This window comes from Mauremys mutica, chromosome 23 (genome assembly GCF_020497125.1).
Source record: "Mauremys mutica isolate MM-2020 ecotype Southern chromosome 23, ASM2049712v1, whole genome shotgun sequence".
NCBI lineage: Eukaryota > Metazoa > Chordata > Testudines > Geoemydidae > Mauremys > Mauremys mutica.
The window spans coordinates 2,711,670-2,729,030 of record NC_059094.1 but is presented as its reverse complement, the minus strand read 5'-3'; the positions used below and the strand labels follow the sequence as shown (position 1 = coordinate 2,729,030).

The following is a 17,361-nucleotide window of genomic DNA, read 5'->3' as shown; positions in this document are numbered from 1 at the left end:
ATACTGTCTAATGTGGCCTACTCATAAACAAACTAGGGAATATACCTTAGATGGAACTATCAAAAGGTAGGCACATAACTTCTCTGGAAATGGTTTTCCAATCAATTGTCAATGTTTCACAGTGAAGCTGGAAAGGCATATCGAGTGGGGTCTTTCAGGGATCAGTTCTGGATCCAGTTCTGTTCAGTATCTTCATCAATAATTTAGATAATGGCAGAGAGATTACAGTTACAAAGTTTGCAGATGATACCAAGATGGGAGGAGTTGGAAGTGCTTTGGAGGATAGGATTAAAATTCAAAATTATCTGGACAAACAGGAGAAGTGGTCTGAGGTAAATCTGATGAAATTCAATAAGGACAAATGCAAAGTACTCCACTTAGGAAGGAACAATCAGTTCCACACATACAAATGGAAATGACTGTCTGAGAAGGAGTACTGTGGAAAGGGATCTGGGAGTCTTAGAGGATCACAGGCTAAATATGAGTAAACAATGTAACACTGTTGCACCAAAAAGAAATAAAAAGCAAACATCATTCTGGGATGTATTACTCGGAGTGTTGTAAGCAACACATGAGAAGTAATTCTTCCAACCTACTCTGCAGATTAGGCCTCAGTTGGAGTATTGTGTCCAGTTCTGGACACCACATTTCAGGAAAGATGTGGACAAATTGGAGAAATTCCAGAGAAGAGCAACAAAAATGAGGAGGAGGAGGGAGAAAAATTGTTCTCCTTAACCTCTAAGAATAGGACAAGAATCAATGGGCTTAAATTGCAGCGAGTGCACTTTAGGTTGGATATTAAGAGAAACTTCCTAATTGTCAGGGTAAAGTACTCAAATAAATTGCCTAGGGAGGTTGTGGAATCTCCATCATTGGAGATTTTTAAGAGCAGATTAGACAAACACCTGTCAGGCATGGTCTAAAATAATACTTAGTCCTGCCATAAGTGCAAGGGAGAGAGCTCTCCCACCGCAACAAATTTCCACTCCTAACGAGCAGCAGTAGCTTTGTTGGCAGGAGAGCACCCCTGCCGACAAAGTGCTGTTTACATTGGCATTTTTCGACGGCAAAACTTTTGTCGTTTGAGCACGTGCGTGTGGTTTTTTTTACACCCGAATGACAAAAGTTTTGTCATTCAGTTTCCAGTGTAAACAAAGCCAGACCTCTTGTTGGTTCAGTGACTGTTTGGTGAAGAAATCTGTCAGCTATCACATCCAGGAAAATCTGGGCCCTACTATTATTAGTAGCACTTGTCTTCCAGTCTATATCTGGGAAATTAGTCACCCATATTCACACAATTTCCAATAGTATTTATTTAATTAAAAAAGGTCTCTGTCCATATCTAGATTGGATTCTGGGGGTCTGTAGTCAATCCCAAACTCTGCTCCAGGAGAACCTCTGGGAGATTTCTTCCCCAAAATGATTTGGACACAGACTCTATTTTATCCATTCCATCACTTCTAATTTCTTTAGTCTCCCTCATCATTAATATACAATGCATTTCTGTCTTTCCTTAACAGCACATACCCTTCAATCCCTGTACTCCAGTCAAGATGACTATTCCACCATGTTTCTGTTATCCTATAATATCTAGTTTCGCTTCTTGCACCAGTAGTTCTAGTTTCTCCATTTTGTTACCCAGGCTTCTTGCATTGGTATCATCTTAATGGTTTCTGCTTGGTTTTGCAAAGATTCCTCACCTGATTAGGTAAGGGATCTTTTGCCAATATTGCCTACTTGACTATTAGCTTCATTGGTATTGGCACTATCTTTCCTCTTAATATCCATTCTCCTATCCTTTCTCTATTGCAGTGTTTTCTCTTTCTTGATTTTCCTCCCGGTCAATATTGGCATCAGGCATGGAGATTACATGAATCTTCCCCTGTAAAGATTCTGTTTGGATTTTCTTGGAGTACATAGTCATGATGACTTCTTGATAATCTTGGTTTCTTGCAGCCACTTGGCACATATTGTGTCCAGCATTTGTGTGCACACCCTTTCCACATTTTTAGTACAGCTTTGTAGACACAGGATGAGGAATGTTACCTTAACTGGTATCTTTCTTAAAAATTCCTCTTCCATTAGTGATATAGTAGTTAATAAAATAAATGGATATTTGACATAGCACAATGGTGTGATATAGCTTGAAGTCTACATATTTGAATCCTAGTTGTTTGGAAACATTTCCTGCAAGTAAGAATTTCTACCCTTTGGATTTTGGTAGGCTGTCCTATGTTTAGCTACTAGCTAACCAACTGCTTTCTTTTCATGAGTTGTACAGTACAGTTGTTGAAGAATACACCCCATTCTTTACTGAAATGACACTTTTCTGAGTTCTACTTTATTACTTTACACTCATGACTCAGATGTTGATCATGAGAAAACCATGCAGCTTACTAGGATTTCCCAGTTAAAACAATCTATGGCTTCTGTTCCCCATCCCTAGATTGCAAGAAAAGCATGTGAAGGATGAACAGATTGAACATTGGAAGAAGATAGTAAAAACTCAAGAGGAGCTGAAAGATCTCCTTAACAAGGTCAGACCTCCCCTTTCTGGCACACATGGATGCAATACTCTATTTTCACTTCCTTCTCTTACAAATGCACTGGAAAACATTACTAGGGACTTAAAGGAGAAACTGATTTCAGAAACTGATTACCATCATTACATTTAACGTTTATGTGAAAAGAAACTAGACCTTGAGAAATAGACATTTTATCTGGATTTTATCAATAAGGAGGGCAACAACACTATTCAAAAATGAATAATAATGCTTTTTTGGTCCACAAGGAGGAGTTGTGTTGTGACAGGCAAGCCCCAGGGAAACTATTAATTTTATTAAGCTGGGGCTTTCCTAGCACTGAAGAACACTTTTTCTCTTCTGAGAACCTCATAGTCTAAAGGCAAACAAGTAAGCAGAGGCCAGGGAAAGTAGACAGTTTATATAGATGTCGCCTTGATTCACATCATGGCAGAAGTGGCTGTTTAAGGGTGACTTAGATTTGGATGGGGTAGGGACCTTCCAGATGAGCAGAAGAAGCCTGTAGAAAGAAAACAGGACCCTCTGGAAGAAGGTACAACAATGATTGTGCCAACAGCTGACAAACATGGATGAGACTGGGAATACTTATGGAGTGGAGAGGATGCAGACAGTGCAAAGCACTACGTAAAAGCAAGCCAGCTCTTCCTTGAAAGCATCACTGTAATAACCACTTCCGTTGGAAATGCTTATTGCAGATATGGTTTGTGATGAGATTAATTTACAATTGTTTACAAAGTCACCTTAAAAATATCTTAAGGTAAATAAAAAGATATGTTTAGTCATTTAGAAACATACAACATTGAAACACTGGAAGATTTAGTGCAGATTAACTGTTAAAGGTGATGCTGCTATCCCTCTGGAGAAAGCATACAGAGTTCTGGCATCTTTCCTACCCTCAACAGTTCCATTCTGTACATTTTGCCAAAGGATAGTAATAGCTTATGCTGTGCATGTTAATCAGAAAATCTCTAGAAATATAGGATTGATGGTACTATAGTGCCCTGTGAGGTGCATCCCCTATAAGTAACATCCCCTATTAACAAGGGAGGAAGTGCCACCAGTGGTGTGACTGTTTTTGAGGCAGAATTCTTATTTTCATTGTAAGTGTTACAAAAGCTCCTTTTTTCCCCTTCCTCTTCCCAGATGGTGAATTTAAAAGAGAAGATTAAAGAGCTCCATCAGCAGTATAAGGAGGCGTCTGAAGTAAAACCACCTCGGGATATTACTGCGGAGTTCCTTGTGAAAAGCAAACACCGAGATCTTACTGCTCTCTGCAAGGTACAGAATGCCATAAATACAAGTCTACAAACTTTTGTCTTTAAAATCTGAACGGCAAACTGATTATGTAAAAGTGTGTCACATACACTTTTTTGAAGAACTGGCTGTGTGAAACTGCCCAGAAATGTTCATGTGCATGTTCCCTGTGTTACAGCCTTCTGGAAAGTGATAATGGGACTGCGTGAGCTCCTCTCTCACCAGGATCTGAAAGTTCAGGCCAAAGAGCATAAATGTGTTGAGGAATTAGTCCAGTTTTAGATCACAGTTCAGCTTTGGCGCTGTTGGACACTGTCCAAGACAGGCATCCCACTATAGTGCGTGTTGAGATGGCAATCTGGAAAGAAAAAGTTCATGTTCAAAGAGATTTGCTTCCTGTAAGATCAAAATGTCAGTGACTGATGAATATATAAGAAACTAGCAGAAGTTGCGAGAGGCTCACCTGCCTGAATGAGGCTCCATTTATGCCAGATTGGCTCTTTTGGCCTGATGAGTGATTTGTCCTTTGGTGCTCCCTGCTTGGGCCTAGGAATTGGATTTTTCCAGTTTTGCTCCTCTGTAGAATCCAAATACTTGTGAAGCAGCCTGAGTGCTCTTTAGATCCAGTAATTCACATCCTCCTGGCTCATTACATTGTGACACTACAGGACCTCTGACCAGGCAACATAATTCTCCCTTGTCTTATGTTTGGAATCATCTTGTAAATAGCACCAGGAGTAATCGTGAATGAGTCTGAAGGCCTTGAAACTGAGGTGCATTAGATCTAGGCTTGAGAACTGAGGTGGTTCCCCTGATTCCATTAATTCCGGAGTAGTCCTTGGATCCAAACTGTGTCTGTCCTACTTCACCAGCACCTGGTGTGGGAACCAGTGAGCAGTCCCCATCACTTCTCTCATTTGGATTTTAGACAGATTCATTACATCCTTTCAATCTTTTCCTGAAGGGAAGCTTAGATTTAATACTTTTACAGCACACCTCCAAATCCATCTCAGATGAAGTCATGGGAAACATTATAGTTTCCCAAATCTGAGAAAATAGGCTCCCCATCTTATTCATAGGACTTTAAATCCTCCCCCCTGGCTTTTCTGATACTCTGTGAAGTTTATCTGTTCAAGTTCCCACAATTACCAGTTTGATTATGCTTCATGGTATATTAGCTCTTGTGCCCACCTCTTCTTCAGTGTAGGGAGTCAGGGTTAAGAGGATAATCAAGAAACCAGGGCCATGTGACTCCTCCACTTCCTATAATCAGTCTTACGCTTTTCTCCTAGACATGTCCCCCCACTCCGGTGGGTTAGGGAAGAGTTGCTGGAAATAGATACTGGTCAGAGGGGTGATAGTGATCTTGAGGATGCCCTTTTCCTTCAGGGTACAGCTCATCCTTCAACCTCTGCAGAAGAGAATACTTTTATAATTTCTTCATTTCTGCTTAAGTATTTTCAGTAGCTGCTGTTCAGTGTGGTAGATATTTTGGACTGATAAGTGTCAAGAAAGACCCCATCACAAATGCAGAATTGCTTTACCAGTAAATGAGAAGCTGCTGGTACATGCCAAGATTATTTGCCATGCCTCTGAATCCATTTCACCCAGGGTGAAGAAAACTGCCATCTTTGACATCCCACAACAGGTTAGAATTTTTTTTTTTTTCTCCCACCCAGCTCCTGGATTGTTGGTAGTCTCAACTACGGTAGTGAAATATAATGCCAGGAGCTCCTCCCATTCTCCTCCCCAACCCCTTTTCACTGGGCCCTCTCTGAAGAGTTTGCTTTGGTAGGAACTTACTGTGGTTGACAGAAAAGTTCCTCAGATGCACTGAGAAAAAAATTTTAAATGTTTTTTCCTAATTCTGGAAAATTTGTAAGAAAGTGCAACAATTTTGGAGAAAAGTCATAAGTCATCAAGGTCTTCTCATATAACAGGAAAGAAAAATATGTTAACAGCAGAGAGTAAACAGGAAAACTTCACAACTTTGCATTGATCCCTGTCCTGTGACCTTGACCTTCCCAAAGCCATCCTTTGCCAAACAGCTCCTCTTCTAGATCACTCTTCTGAGTCCCTATGCAATGTACATAAAAAAGGCAAGAAGAGAGATTTTTTTTTCTTAACATATGTTAGGAGCAGGAGAAAGACGAAGGAAAGTGAAGGTCCTCTACTTAGTGTGGAAGGAGGCTAATAACTGATGATATCAAGAAATCTGAGGGTTTTATTGCCAATTTTGCTTCAGTCATCACTAAAAAGGTTAATGGTGACCCAGATACTCAACGTAATTAATATTAACAATAAGGGGGAAGGAATGTCAACCAAAATATGGAAAGAACAGGTTAAAGAATATTTAGATAAGTTAAATGTATTCATGTCAGCATGGCCTGATGAAATTCATCTTAGGGTACTTAAGGAACTAGCTGAAGCAATTATCTTTGAGAACTCATGGAGGATGACTGAGGTCCCAGAAGACTGGAGAAGTGCAACCATATTACCTCTCTTTTTTTTAAATAAAGGGTGTGTGTGTAAAGAGAATCTGGGGAATTATAGACTGGTCAGCCTAACTATGATACCTGGAAAGAGGCTGGAACAAATTAATAATCAGTTTGTAAGCAGCTAGAAAAGGACCTAGGGATTACAGTGGATGAGAAACTGGATATGAGTCAACAGTGTGCCCTTGTTGCCAAGAAGGCTAACGGCATTTTGAGCTGTATAAGTAGGGGCATTGCCAGCAGATCGAGGGATGTGATCATTCCCCTCTATTCGACATTGGTGAGGCCTCATCTGGAGTACTGTGTCCAGTTTTGGGCCCCACACTACAAGAAGGATGTGGCAAAATTGGAAAGAGTTCAGCGGAGGGCAACAAAAATGATTAGGGGGCTGGATCACATGACTTATGAGGAGAGGCTGAGGGAACTGGGATTGTTTAGTCTGCAGAAGAGAAGAATGAGGGGGGATTTGATAGCTGCTTTCAACTACCTGAAAGGGAGTTCCAAAGAGGAGGGATCTAGACTGTTCTCAGTGGTAGCTGATGACAGAACAAGGAGTAATGGTCTCAAGTTGCAGTGGGGGAGGTTTAGGTTGGATATTAGGAAAAACTTTTTCACTCAGAGAGTGGTGAAGCACTGGAATGGGTTACCTAGGGAGGTGGTGGAATCTCCTTCCTTAGAGGTTTTTAAGGTCAGGCTTGAGAAAGCCCTGGCTGGGATGATTTAGTTGGGTTTGGTCCTGCTTTGAGCAGGGGGTTGGACTAGATGACCTCCTGAGGTCCCTTCCAACCCTGAGATTCTATGATTCTAGAAGACAATAGGTTATAAGGAATGGCCAGCATGGATTTGTCAAAAACAAATCATGTCAAACTATCTGCATGGCCGCGCAAGAATCAATCAGGTGCCGCACACTTGGTTAGTAGAGCCATGCACATCCAGCGACTTGTGTTTATGTGCCCCTCCCCCTGCTGCTGTGCTGCTTTTGCCCTCTGCCTTGGAGCTTCTGCCAGCTTAACTCCCAGGACACTCCTACTTGCTGTGCAGAACAGAGGTGCTGATGTCAGGGTGTCCCTCTCTCTGCCGCCCATGTACCCCATCTACGCAGAATGGGGGAGGGGGAACAAGGCTCTGGAGTTAGATGGAACTGCTGGCCGCTGCTGCAGTCTGAACAAGCCTTCAGACTGGTGAGTGCTGATGTGGTTTGAGACAGCGCACTGTCTCTCATACACTTCTCCAGCAGCCAGCGCACACACACAGTCTCTGTGTCTCGTGTGTGTGTGTGTCTCTCTCTCTCACTCATTCACTCTCTCACACACACACACACACACACTCTCTCTCTCTCTCTCTCTCTCTCTCTCTCACCTCCCAACACATATTTGTGATGTTGTTGGTACTTCCTGGAATGCACATATATTCTCTGTAATTTTATTCTTTCAAAGTGCCTTTATTTTAGTTTTTTGACTGGTTTATGCATTTCATAATTTTATTTCTCTCTTATGCTTAAATTTAATTCTTTGAGTAGTGAGTTCTAAAATGCCTAACCAGTCATGGCTGGAGTAACTTTGGTAACTATGGTAACTTTTACAAAATATATATTATCTATGTTTCTTGTTTTTACTGGTGGCGCACATTACCTAAATATTGGTGCACATAATAACATTCTTTCCACCCATGGATGGAAAAAATTAGAGGGAATATTGGTCATAACTTCCAGCAATGAGCTCTTCATCATCAGTTGATACAGTACATTACTCAATAGCTGTCTATAAAGGTCTTCCTTTAAAATTCTAGCTTGAACTTGGGTGTACTGCATGTGCTTTAGTATTTTCTATTTTCTTTTACTTTGGAAATATCTCACTTTATACATTCAACAATGAAATAATTAAGTCTTTAATAAGGAAACAAGAATAGAAAATATATCACATCCAGTTTGGTTGCGTTCCAGTTACTATGAGAACCATCTGGTATCTCATTCCACCAGAACTATAATGGATTTTATCACATTCTCTGACCTGAGTGTTTGCTGACAATCCAAGAAAGTAGGGTTTTGTGTTTTAAGGTATTTGTTTAATACAGGTGTGAAATGTGGCTGAACTAATAGTGCTTTTAGGATCCAGTGATCTGATTCAGTTCCCATTGAAACACATACGAGTGTCTTCAATGGGAGATGGATCAAACCGCATTCTTACTGAGGCTGTGCGCTCTACCATAATATAAAATCTAAATCTCATCCTTTGTGTAAAAATATTTTCCTTTTATGTGTTCAGTGTTCATGAGGAAACTACAAAAATATGCATGTGGCATTGCGTTTGTATGATCATTATTTGGCAGTAAGTTTACTATGGACACTTCGCTTTCTCCTTGTTTTTTATTTAAAAATGAGAAATTTAAAGCTAATACTTGACTGAATGTGTTTAACCTTTTATCAGGAGTATGATGAGTTGGCAGAAACACAAGGAAAGCTGGAAGAAAAGCTCCAAGAACTTGAAGCCAATCCACCAAGGTAAAAAAACAAAATACAAAAAATACCACAAACTAGCTGGAGAGCGATCAGGAAGGCTGGTGTTTCTCATTTAATATTGCACTGACATACTTGGGTTCAGAAACGAATTTTCCCCCGGGTCATATTGGCAGAGACTCTTGGATTTTTTTTGCCTTCTGCAGTATGGGGCACAGGTCACTTGCTGGTTTAAATGAAATACTAAATAGTGGATTCTCTGTAATGTGAAATCCTTTTTTTAAAATCATGATTTGAGAACATCAGTAACTCAGCCAGAGGTTCTGGGTCTATTTCAGGAGTGGATGGGTAAGGTTCTGTGGCCTGCAAAGTGCAGGAGGTCAGACTAGATCAGTGGTTCTTCTTCGAGTGATTGTTCATGTGTATTCCAAGCAGGTGTGCATGCCAGCCAGAAGATTTTCCCTTAGTAGCGTCCATAGGGTCGGCCATGGCGCTCCCTGGAGTGGCCCCCTCCATGGCGCCCTATATAGGGGCCTGCCGACCCTCCACCCCCTCAGTTCTTTCTTACTGCCGGTGACGGCTAGCTGGAACTTTGCTCGCTTTTGCAGCAAGCCTAGCCGTGTCTCGTCTAAGTGTATATAGTTGTTTCCCCTCTCATAGTTTAGAGTTAGTGTTAGTTGTAGATAGTTAATAGTAGTTGGAGGGCTTCCCCCCCCCCCCCAACATGCTCGTCGCCCCGCTGGGGCATGCCCAGGTCCCCAGGGTTTAAACTCTGCAAGGACTGCGGGAAGTTTATGCCAAAGAGTGACCCGCACTCATCCTGCTTGAGGTGCCTTGGGGAGAGCCACCAAAGAGACCGGTGCAGTATCTGCAGGGGATTCTGTCCCAGGACTCTTATGGACAGAGACTCAGAGTGCTCCTGATGGAGGCAGCTTTACGGCCACACTTGGACCCCGAGCCTGCCGATCCGGCGCCCAGGACCTCATCCTTGGTGCACAGCGCTCCAGCACCGCTAATAAGACAGGAGTCCCAGTCTAAGACCTCTAAGTCCCGGCACCGGAGAGACTCGGGACATAGAAAATCGGCCTCCGTGCGGCACCGATCACCATCTCCAGTGCACACGAAAAAGAAGAGGCTGGTGAGGGACCGATCACCCCACCAGAACCTTAAAAGGCCAGCGGTGTCCATGACTGTGGTGGGACAAGCCGAGCCACAACCGCACCCTCCCACGGTCCCATTGACTCCCGCCCCGGTGGGGGTGCGGTTGAGTCTGAACCGGTCCAGATCCCCGGACCTCAGCGAGGATGTGCGTCCCCCATTGACGCCAGATGCGTTCGAGGTGGCCTCTGACTTATTAAGCCTCCCAGTGCTGGCCTCCCCACACCTGTGGAGGGAGCTGCTAGACACAGCCCGACCCCCGATCCAATCAAGGGGCAAGCTGGCCATGATGTTGCCCCAGTCCCTGCCCCATGGTGCTCTGGCAGCACCAGCGCAGAGAGAGCACTCCCCGGCCTTGCGGCACTGCTCCCTGGCAACAGTGGGTACTACTCCCCCTTGGTCCTCCTATTCGGAGACCTCGGACTCAGAGGCGGACTCCTACTGTTCCAGTAGATTGAGGAGCAGGAGTTCGGCTTCTCAGGGAAGCCAATGACCTTACCCTGCGCAGTGGCAGCAACAGTGGCAACCGCCCTCCCAGTGGCCGTTCTGGACTCCCTGGGCCTACCATCAGTCCCTGGGACAGGTGCACGGCCCGCGCTCCAGGTCTGTGTCAGTCTCCTCAACATCGGTGGCTCCAGTGCAAATGCTTCCACCACCGGCACCGCTGTCCGACAGGAGTGTGCCACAACAGAACCTGGCGCTACGTAGTCAGACACCGGCACTGACGGGAACCATGTTTCCGACGGCGCAGGCACTGCCCAGCATGCCTCGTCGTTCGGCGTTGACCCCGGTACCGGCTGCGGTGCCACATCCTACATCCGCACCAGCCACGCAACCACAGTACCATGCGCTGCAGAACCCTGCAGAGGCTAAAGGTACAGAGGAAGGTCCTTTGCAGGTGATCTCCTCCTCTTCCTCGCTGGATGAAGCGGTTGCGGGAACTTCAGCAGCACCGGCCCTAGAGGACAACTGGGTGCTTCAGCAGCTACTTAAGCGTGCCGCTCAGAGCCTGGCAATCCAAGTGGAGGAGATTGAGGTGGACGTAGACCCGGTAGTGGACATCCTGGCCCCCTCGGGCCCATCTCGGGTTGCCCTACTGTTGATCAAAACAATAGCTGATACATCCCGCACCTTGTGGGAGACGCCAGCTTCATTGGTCCCTACGGCCAAACAGACAGAGAGGCGCTACTTTGTACCCTCCAAGGGCCACAAGCACCTATATACCCACCCTCCCCCAGACTCTCTGGTTGTGGATGCGGCCAACCAAAGGGAGCATCAGGGGTTCCAAGAGTCTACACCGAAGAACAGGGAGGCCAAAAGGTTGGACCTCCTTCGTAGAAAGGTGTACTCAACGGGGGGGGTCTTCAACTACGTATAGCCAACCAATAGGCTATAGTGAGCTGGTATGGCAATAACACGTGCTCAGCCTTGTCCAAGTTCGCTGAACTCCTCCCCCAGGAATTGCGAACAGGATTTTCTGCTTTGGTAGAGGAAGGGAAGCTAATTTCCCAGGCATCCCTCCAAGCAGCCCTGGATGTGGCAGATGCAGTCTCCCGCACGCTGGCAACTGGGCTGGTCATGCGGCAAGGAGCCTGGCTTCAGGTCTCAGGCCTTCCACATGAGGTCCAACAAACCATCCAGGACCTCCCCTTCGAGTGGCCCATGCTTTTCTCCAAGAGGATGGACAAGAGGCTCCATAGCCTAAAGGACTTGAGGGCTACCTTACGGCTCACTAGGCCTGCACACTCCAGCCACCCAACACAGGCAATTCAGGCCGCAGCCAGTTCTGTGGCCGTACCAGTCCCAGAACTGCCCGGAGCCCTCGCGTAGGCGAAGCAGAAACGGCAGAAGGAGGCAACAACAGCCCTCCGGCCAGTTGTCCGGCCAGCCACGGCCTCCATCGGGGTCTAGACCCCAAATTTGATGGTGCGGTCGAGGACGACCTACCAGTCAGGACTCTGGATCCTACCAACCCTACCTTTTCACCCCACCTGTTCCCCTTCTATCGTGCCTGGTCCTGAATCACATCGGACAGTTGGGTGCTCCAAACGGTAGAGAGGGGATATTCTATCCAATTCTCCTCCCTCCCGTCCCACCAGCCCCCCTCCTTGTCCCTCTTCAGGGACCCCTCTCACGAGCAACTTCTAGTTCAGGAAGTGCAGTCCCTCCTCGTAGTAGAGGCAGTGGAGGAAGTTCCTCAGGAACTCGGGGTTTTTACTCCCAGTATTTCCTAATACCGAAGGTGAAAGGGGGCCTCAGACCCATTCTGGACTTGCGGCGTGTGAAAAAGTTTGTAAAGAAGCTCAAGTTCCGTATGGTCTCCCTGTCCTCCATCATCCCCTCCATGGATCCAGGTGACTGGTACGCTGCCCTTGACTTGAAGGATGCATACTTCCACATTGCAATAATCCCTCAGCACAGACGTTATCTCAGGTTCGTAGTGGGCAACACCCATCTCCAGTACACAGTCGTGCCTTTCGGCCTGTCAGCGGCCCCAAGGGTCTTCACAAAGTGCATGGCAGTTGTGGCAGCTTTCCTGCGCAAGCACGGAATTCAGGTGTTTCCCTACCTGGACGATTGGCTTATCAAGGGCTGCTCCAAGGCACAGATGGAGGCTCAGGTGGTCTTTCAGACAGACCTTCCTCGAGCTCTGTCTCCTGTTGAACAAGGCCAAGTCTTCCATGTCTGCTGTCCAGCGGATGGAGTTCATAGGGGCAGTTCTGGACTCGACACAGGCCAAAGTATTCCTACCGCAGGTCAAGTTTCGGTCCATGTCCGATATCATCCTCGGTCTCTGCCATTTCCTGACCACCACAGCGAGGAACTGCCTGAAGTTGCTGGAACACAATGTCTGCGTGCACCTATGTGGTGTGCCATGCCAGGCTCAGGCTGCGCCCTCTTCACTCCTGGTTAGCGACTATGTACCGACCAACCAGGGATATGCTGGACTCGGTGGTGACGCTTCCCCAAGAGGTGATGGATTCCCTCCAGTGGTGGCTCGACCCGCGGGTGGTCTGTGCGGGAGTACTCTTCGCCAGCCCTCAGCCATCCTTTTCCATGGTGACAGACGTGTCGGATCTTGGGTGGGGGGGCGCATCTCGGGGAATCTCAGGACTCGAGGCCTTTGGTCCCCAGAGGTCCTTTCCCTACACATCAACGTCAGGGAGCTACAGGCTGTTCGCCTGGCCTGCCTCACTTTCAAATCTCTATTGGCGGGCAGGTGCGTTGCAGTCCTCAAGGACAATACCTCGGCGATGTTCTATATCAACAAACGGGGGTGCACGCTCCTCTCCCCTGTGCCGGGAAGCACTCGCCTTATGGGACTTTTGTGTACAGAACGCAATTCACCTAACGGCATCCTACCTCCCAGGGGTGCAGAATGGACTGGCGGATGCCCTCAGCCACTTGTTACATGGTCACGAGTGGTCCCTTTGCCGAGATGTGGCATGCTCAATCTTCCGTGTCTGGTGTTATCCCCAGATAGACCTGTTTGCCTCAAGGGACAACAGGAAGTGTCGAAGGTTCTGCTCCCTCATGGGGCGCGCAGTCCAGGGTCGCTAACAGATGCCTTCCTCCTCTCGTGGGAAGGCGGCCTGCTTTTCTCCTTCTCTCCGATCCCCATGGTCCACAGGATACTCCTCAAGATACGCAGGGATCACGCTCACGTCATACTGATAGCACTGGCGTGGCCGCGCCAGCATTGGTACACGTCGCTGCTGCATACGTCCATACAGGCGCCCCTCACGTTGCCCCTACTCCCGGACTTGATCACGCAGAATCGGGACCGCCTCCACCACCCAACCTGGAGTCACTTCACCTCGCAGCCTGGATGCTCCATGGCTAAACCCGGTAGAAATGCAATGCTCACAGAAGGTCAGACAAGTCCTTGGTAGCAGAAAACCCTCCACCAGGGCCACATACATGGCCAAGTGGAAACGTTTTTCCATCTGGGCTGAACAGCAGGGACAGGCTCCATTGCTCGCCCCGATACCTCTCATCCTTGACTACCTACTCCAGTTGAAGCAACGAGGACTTTCCCTCTCTTCGCTTCAGGTCCATTTGGCGGCCATCTCCGCATTCCACCCAGGAGCTGAAGGTAGTTCAGTCTTTGCAAACCCATTGGTTTGTCGCTTCCTCAAGGGCCTGGATAGGCTGTTCCTGCATATTCAACAACCAGTCCCTGCTTGGGACCTCAATTTGGTCGTCTCCACCCTCACGGGGCCCCTTTTGAGCCGCTGGCTACATGCTCTTTGCTATCTCTCTCCTATAAGGTTGCGTTCCTCGTGGCCATCACCTCAGCCAGGAGGGTATCGGAACTCAGAGCGCTGTCGTCTGAGCCTCCATACACAGTCTTCCACAAAGACAAAGTCCAACTCAGGCCACACCCAGCATTCCTTCCGAAGGTGGTCTCTCAATTCCACATGGGTCAGGACATTTTTCTCCCTGTGTTCTACCCTAAGCCACACTCCTCCAACACAGAGCATAGGCTGCATTCCCTGGATGTTTGCAGGGCCCTAGCATTCTATACTGAACGAATTAAACAGTTCAGGAAATCTACCCAACTCTTTTTAGCTGTGGCCGACAGGATGAAGGGACTCCCCGTCTCTTCACAGCGTATCTCCTCATGGATCACAGCTTGCATCCACGAATGCTACAGTCAGGCCCAAGGTGCCTGCCCCGCCAATCACAGCCCACTCCACAAGGGCGCAGGCCTCCTCCGTGGCGTTCCTGGCTCAGGTCCCGACACAGGAGATATGCAGGGCTGCCACGTGGTCCTCAATCCACACATTCACATTGCACTATGCCATCACACACCAGGCCAGAAACGATGCAGCCTTCGGCAGGGCGATGCTCCAATCAGCAGTGAACTCCGACCCCACCACCTAAATTCAGGCTTGAGAGTCACCTGCTTGGAATGCACATGAACTATCACTTGAAGAAGAAAAAATGGTTACTCACCTTTTTGTAACTGTTGTTCTTCGAGATGTGTTGTTCATGTCCATTCCAATACCCACCCTCCTTCCCCTCTGTCAGAGGGCCGGCAAGAAGGATCTGAGGGGGTGGAGGGTTGGCGGACCCCTATATAGGGCGCCATGGAGTCGCCACTCCAGGGGGCACTAGGGGCGACCCTACGGAGGCTGCTAAGAAAAAATCTTCCGGCTGGCGTGCACGCGGCGCGCACACACCTGCTTGGAATGGACATGAACAAACACATCTCAAAGAACAACAGTTACAAAAAGGTGAGTAAACGTTTTTTCTCCACCTTTCTAGACTACCGTACCCCTTTCAGGAGTCTGATTTGTCTTGTGTACCCCCAAGTTTCATCTCATTTTAAAACTACTTGCTTACAAAATCAGACATAAAAATACAAAAGTGTCATAACACACAATTACTGACAAATTGCTTACTTTCTAATTTTTACCATATAATTATAAAATAAATCAGTTGGAATATAAATATTGAACTTACATTTCAGTGTAGTATAGAGCAGCATAGACAAGTTGTATGAAATTTTAGTTTGTAATGATTTCTCTAGTGCTTTTTATGTAGCCTGTTGTAAATCTAGGCAAATATCTAGATGTACCCACTGGAAGACCTCTGAGTACCTCCAGGGGTACATGTACCCCTGGTTGAGAACCACTGGACTAGATGATCATGGTGGTCTCTGTAGTCAGATGTTTGGCTGTGTGTGTTCTCTCTGTATGCCTTCCCAGCTCTGTGCAGACAGGTGGCACTGTAGACGTCCAGTGACCACAAGATCCGTTAAAATACAAAGGCACTAGGTTTATTGCTGACAAAGCATGGTCCTAGCTCCCTGGATGCCTGTGACAATGGATAAGCAGCAAAGAATCCTGTGGCACCTTATAGACTAACAGACGTTTTGCAGCATGAGCTTTCGTGAGTGAATACTTGCATCCGACGAAGTGGGTATTCACCCACGAAAGCTCATGCTGCAAAACGTCTGTTAGTCTATAAGGTGCCACAGGATTCTTAGTCTGGATCTGTAAAAGCAGCAAACACAGCTACCCCTCTGATATGTGACAATGGATGCAGCTCAGTCAGTGACGGGACTTTCCACTATCCCCTAAGTGGCCGCCACATTCCCTCTGAGACTCCATTTTATACACCAATAAAGGCTGAGGGAGCTGGGTTTGCTTCGTCTGCAGAAGAGAAGTGAGGGGGGATTTGATAGCAGCTTTCAACTACCTGAAGAGGGTTCCAAAGAGGATGGAGCTCAGCTGTTCTTAGTGGTGGCAGATGACAGAACAAGGAGCAATGTTCTCAAGTTGTAGTGGGGTGGTGAAGCACTGGAACGGGTTACCTAGGGAGGTGGTGGAATCTCCATCCTTAGAGATTTTTAAGGCCCAGCTTGACAAAGCCCTGGCTGGGATGATTTAGTTGGTGTTGGTCCTGCTTTGAGCAGGGAGTTGGACAAATGACCTCCTGAGGTCTCTTCCAACCCTAATCTTCTATGATTCTAAGTATCAGAGGGGTAGCTGTGTTAGTCTGGATCTGTAAAAGCAGCAAAGAGTCCTGTGGCACCTTATAGACTAACAGACGTATTGGAGCATGAGCTTCCGACGAAGTGGGTATTCACCCACGAAAGCTCATGCTCCAATACATCTGTTAGTCTATAAGGTGCCACAGGACTCTATGATTCTAAGTTATGTATTGATCCCGCACTGTGAGGACAGGAGGTAAGTCGAAATAAGATATGTCGAGTTCAGCTACGCTATTCCCATAGCTGAAGTTGCATATCTTACATCGACACCCACCGCAGGCCCCCCACCCCCCAGTGTAGACCAGGCGTATGAGTCTATTTCTTTTGGAAAAATGCTAAGGGGTATTCAGCTTGTATTGTATTAGCCAAGTGACTTGGTTATGTAAATGCACATGTATGAAGTCTGAGTTTCCTGTTTCAGAGAAGGTGGCTCTTAAAGGAGAAAGGTCGTTCTCAGTTACCATGACCTGTTAATCATTCCAATTACTGTAGAACCTTGGAGTTACGGACACCTCAGGAATGGAGGTTGTTCGTAACTCTGAAATGTTCATAATTCTGACCAAGACTGCCTGGAGTGGGAGCTCACAGCTGTGCCAGTGAACTTCAGCATCTTCACCTCCTAGCCTGGCAACTGGGTGTGTGCACAAGCAGCTGGTTCTAGCCCCCTGGATGCAAGGGTGATGAGTGAGGCACCCTGGGCTACAGTGGGTCAAGTGTGGCCTTTTTACAACTGAGCTGCTCCTCCAGAGCACAATGTGCAGGGCTGCAGCTCCAGCAGAAAACACTCCAGGCCAGGTTCCAGCAGCAGCTCAGGAAGTGTCTTTCCTGGGTTCAGACTGTGCAATCAAGTTTGTCCCCCTCCTGGGCAGGGGGAAGTGACCTACAGGAAAATAGTGCAGACCCCAGCACTGCTCCTGTTCTGCCTGCTCAGGGGCTCACAGCTGTGCCTGTGAA

General features: G+C 46.9%; 1 protein-coding gene across 1 annotated transcript in view; it reads left to right on the top strand.

Annotated features, from left to right (window-relative positions):
- KDM1A (lysine demethylase 1A) overlaps positions 1-17,361 on the top strand; it is a 171,720-nt gene that overhangs the window by 83,722 nt on the left and 70,637 nt on the right. Inside the window, exons 11-13 of the mRNA XM_044997670.1 lie at positions 2,447-2,537; positions 3,687-3,821; positions 8,719-8,792. Coding sequence (XP_044853605.1) covers positions 2,447-2,537; positions 3,687-3,821; positions 8,719-8,792 — 300 coding nt within the window. The remainder of the gene's footprint in view (positions 1-2,446; positions 2,538-3,686; positions 3,822-8,718; positions 8,793-17,361) is intronic.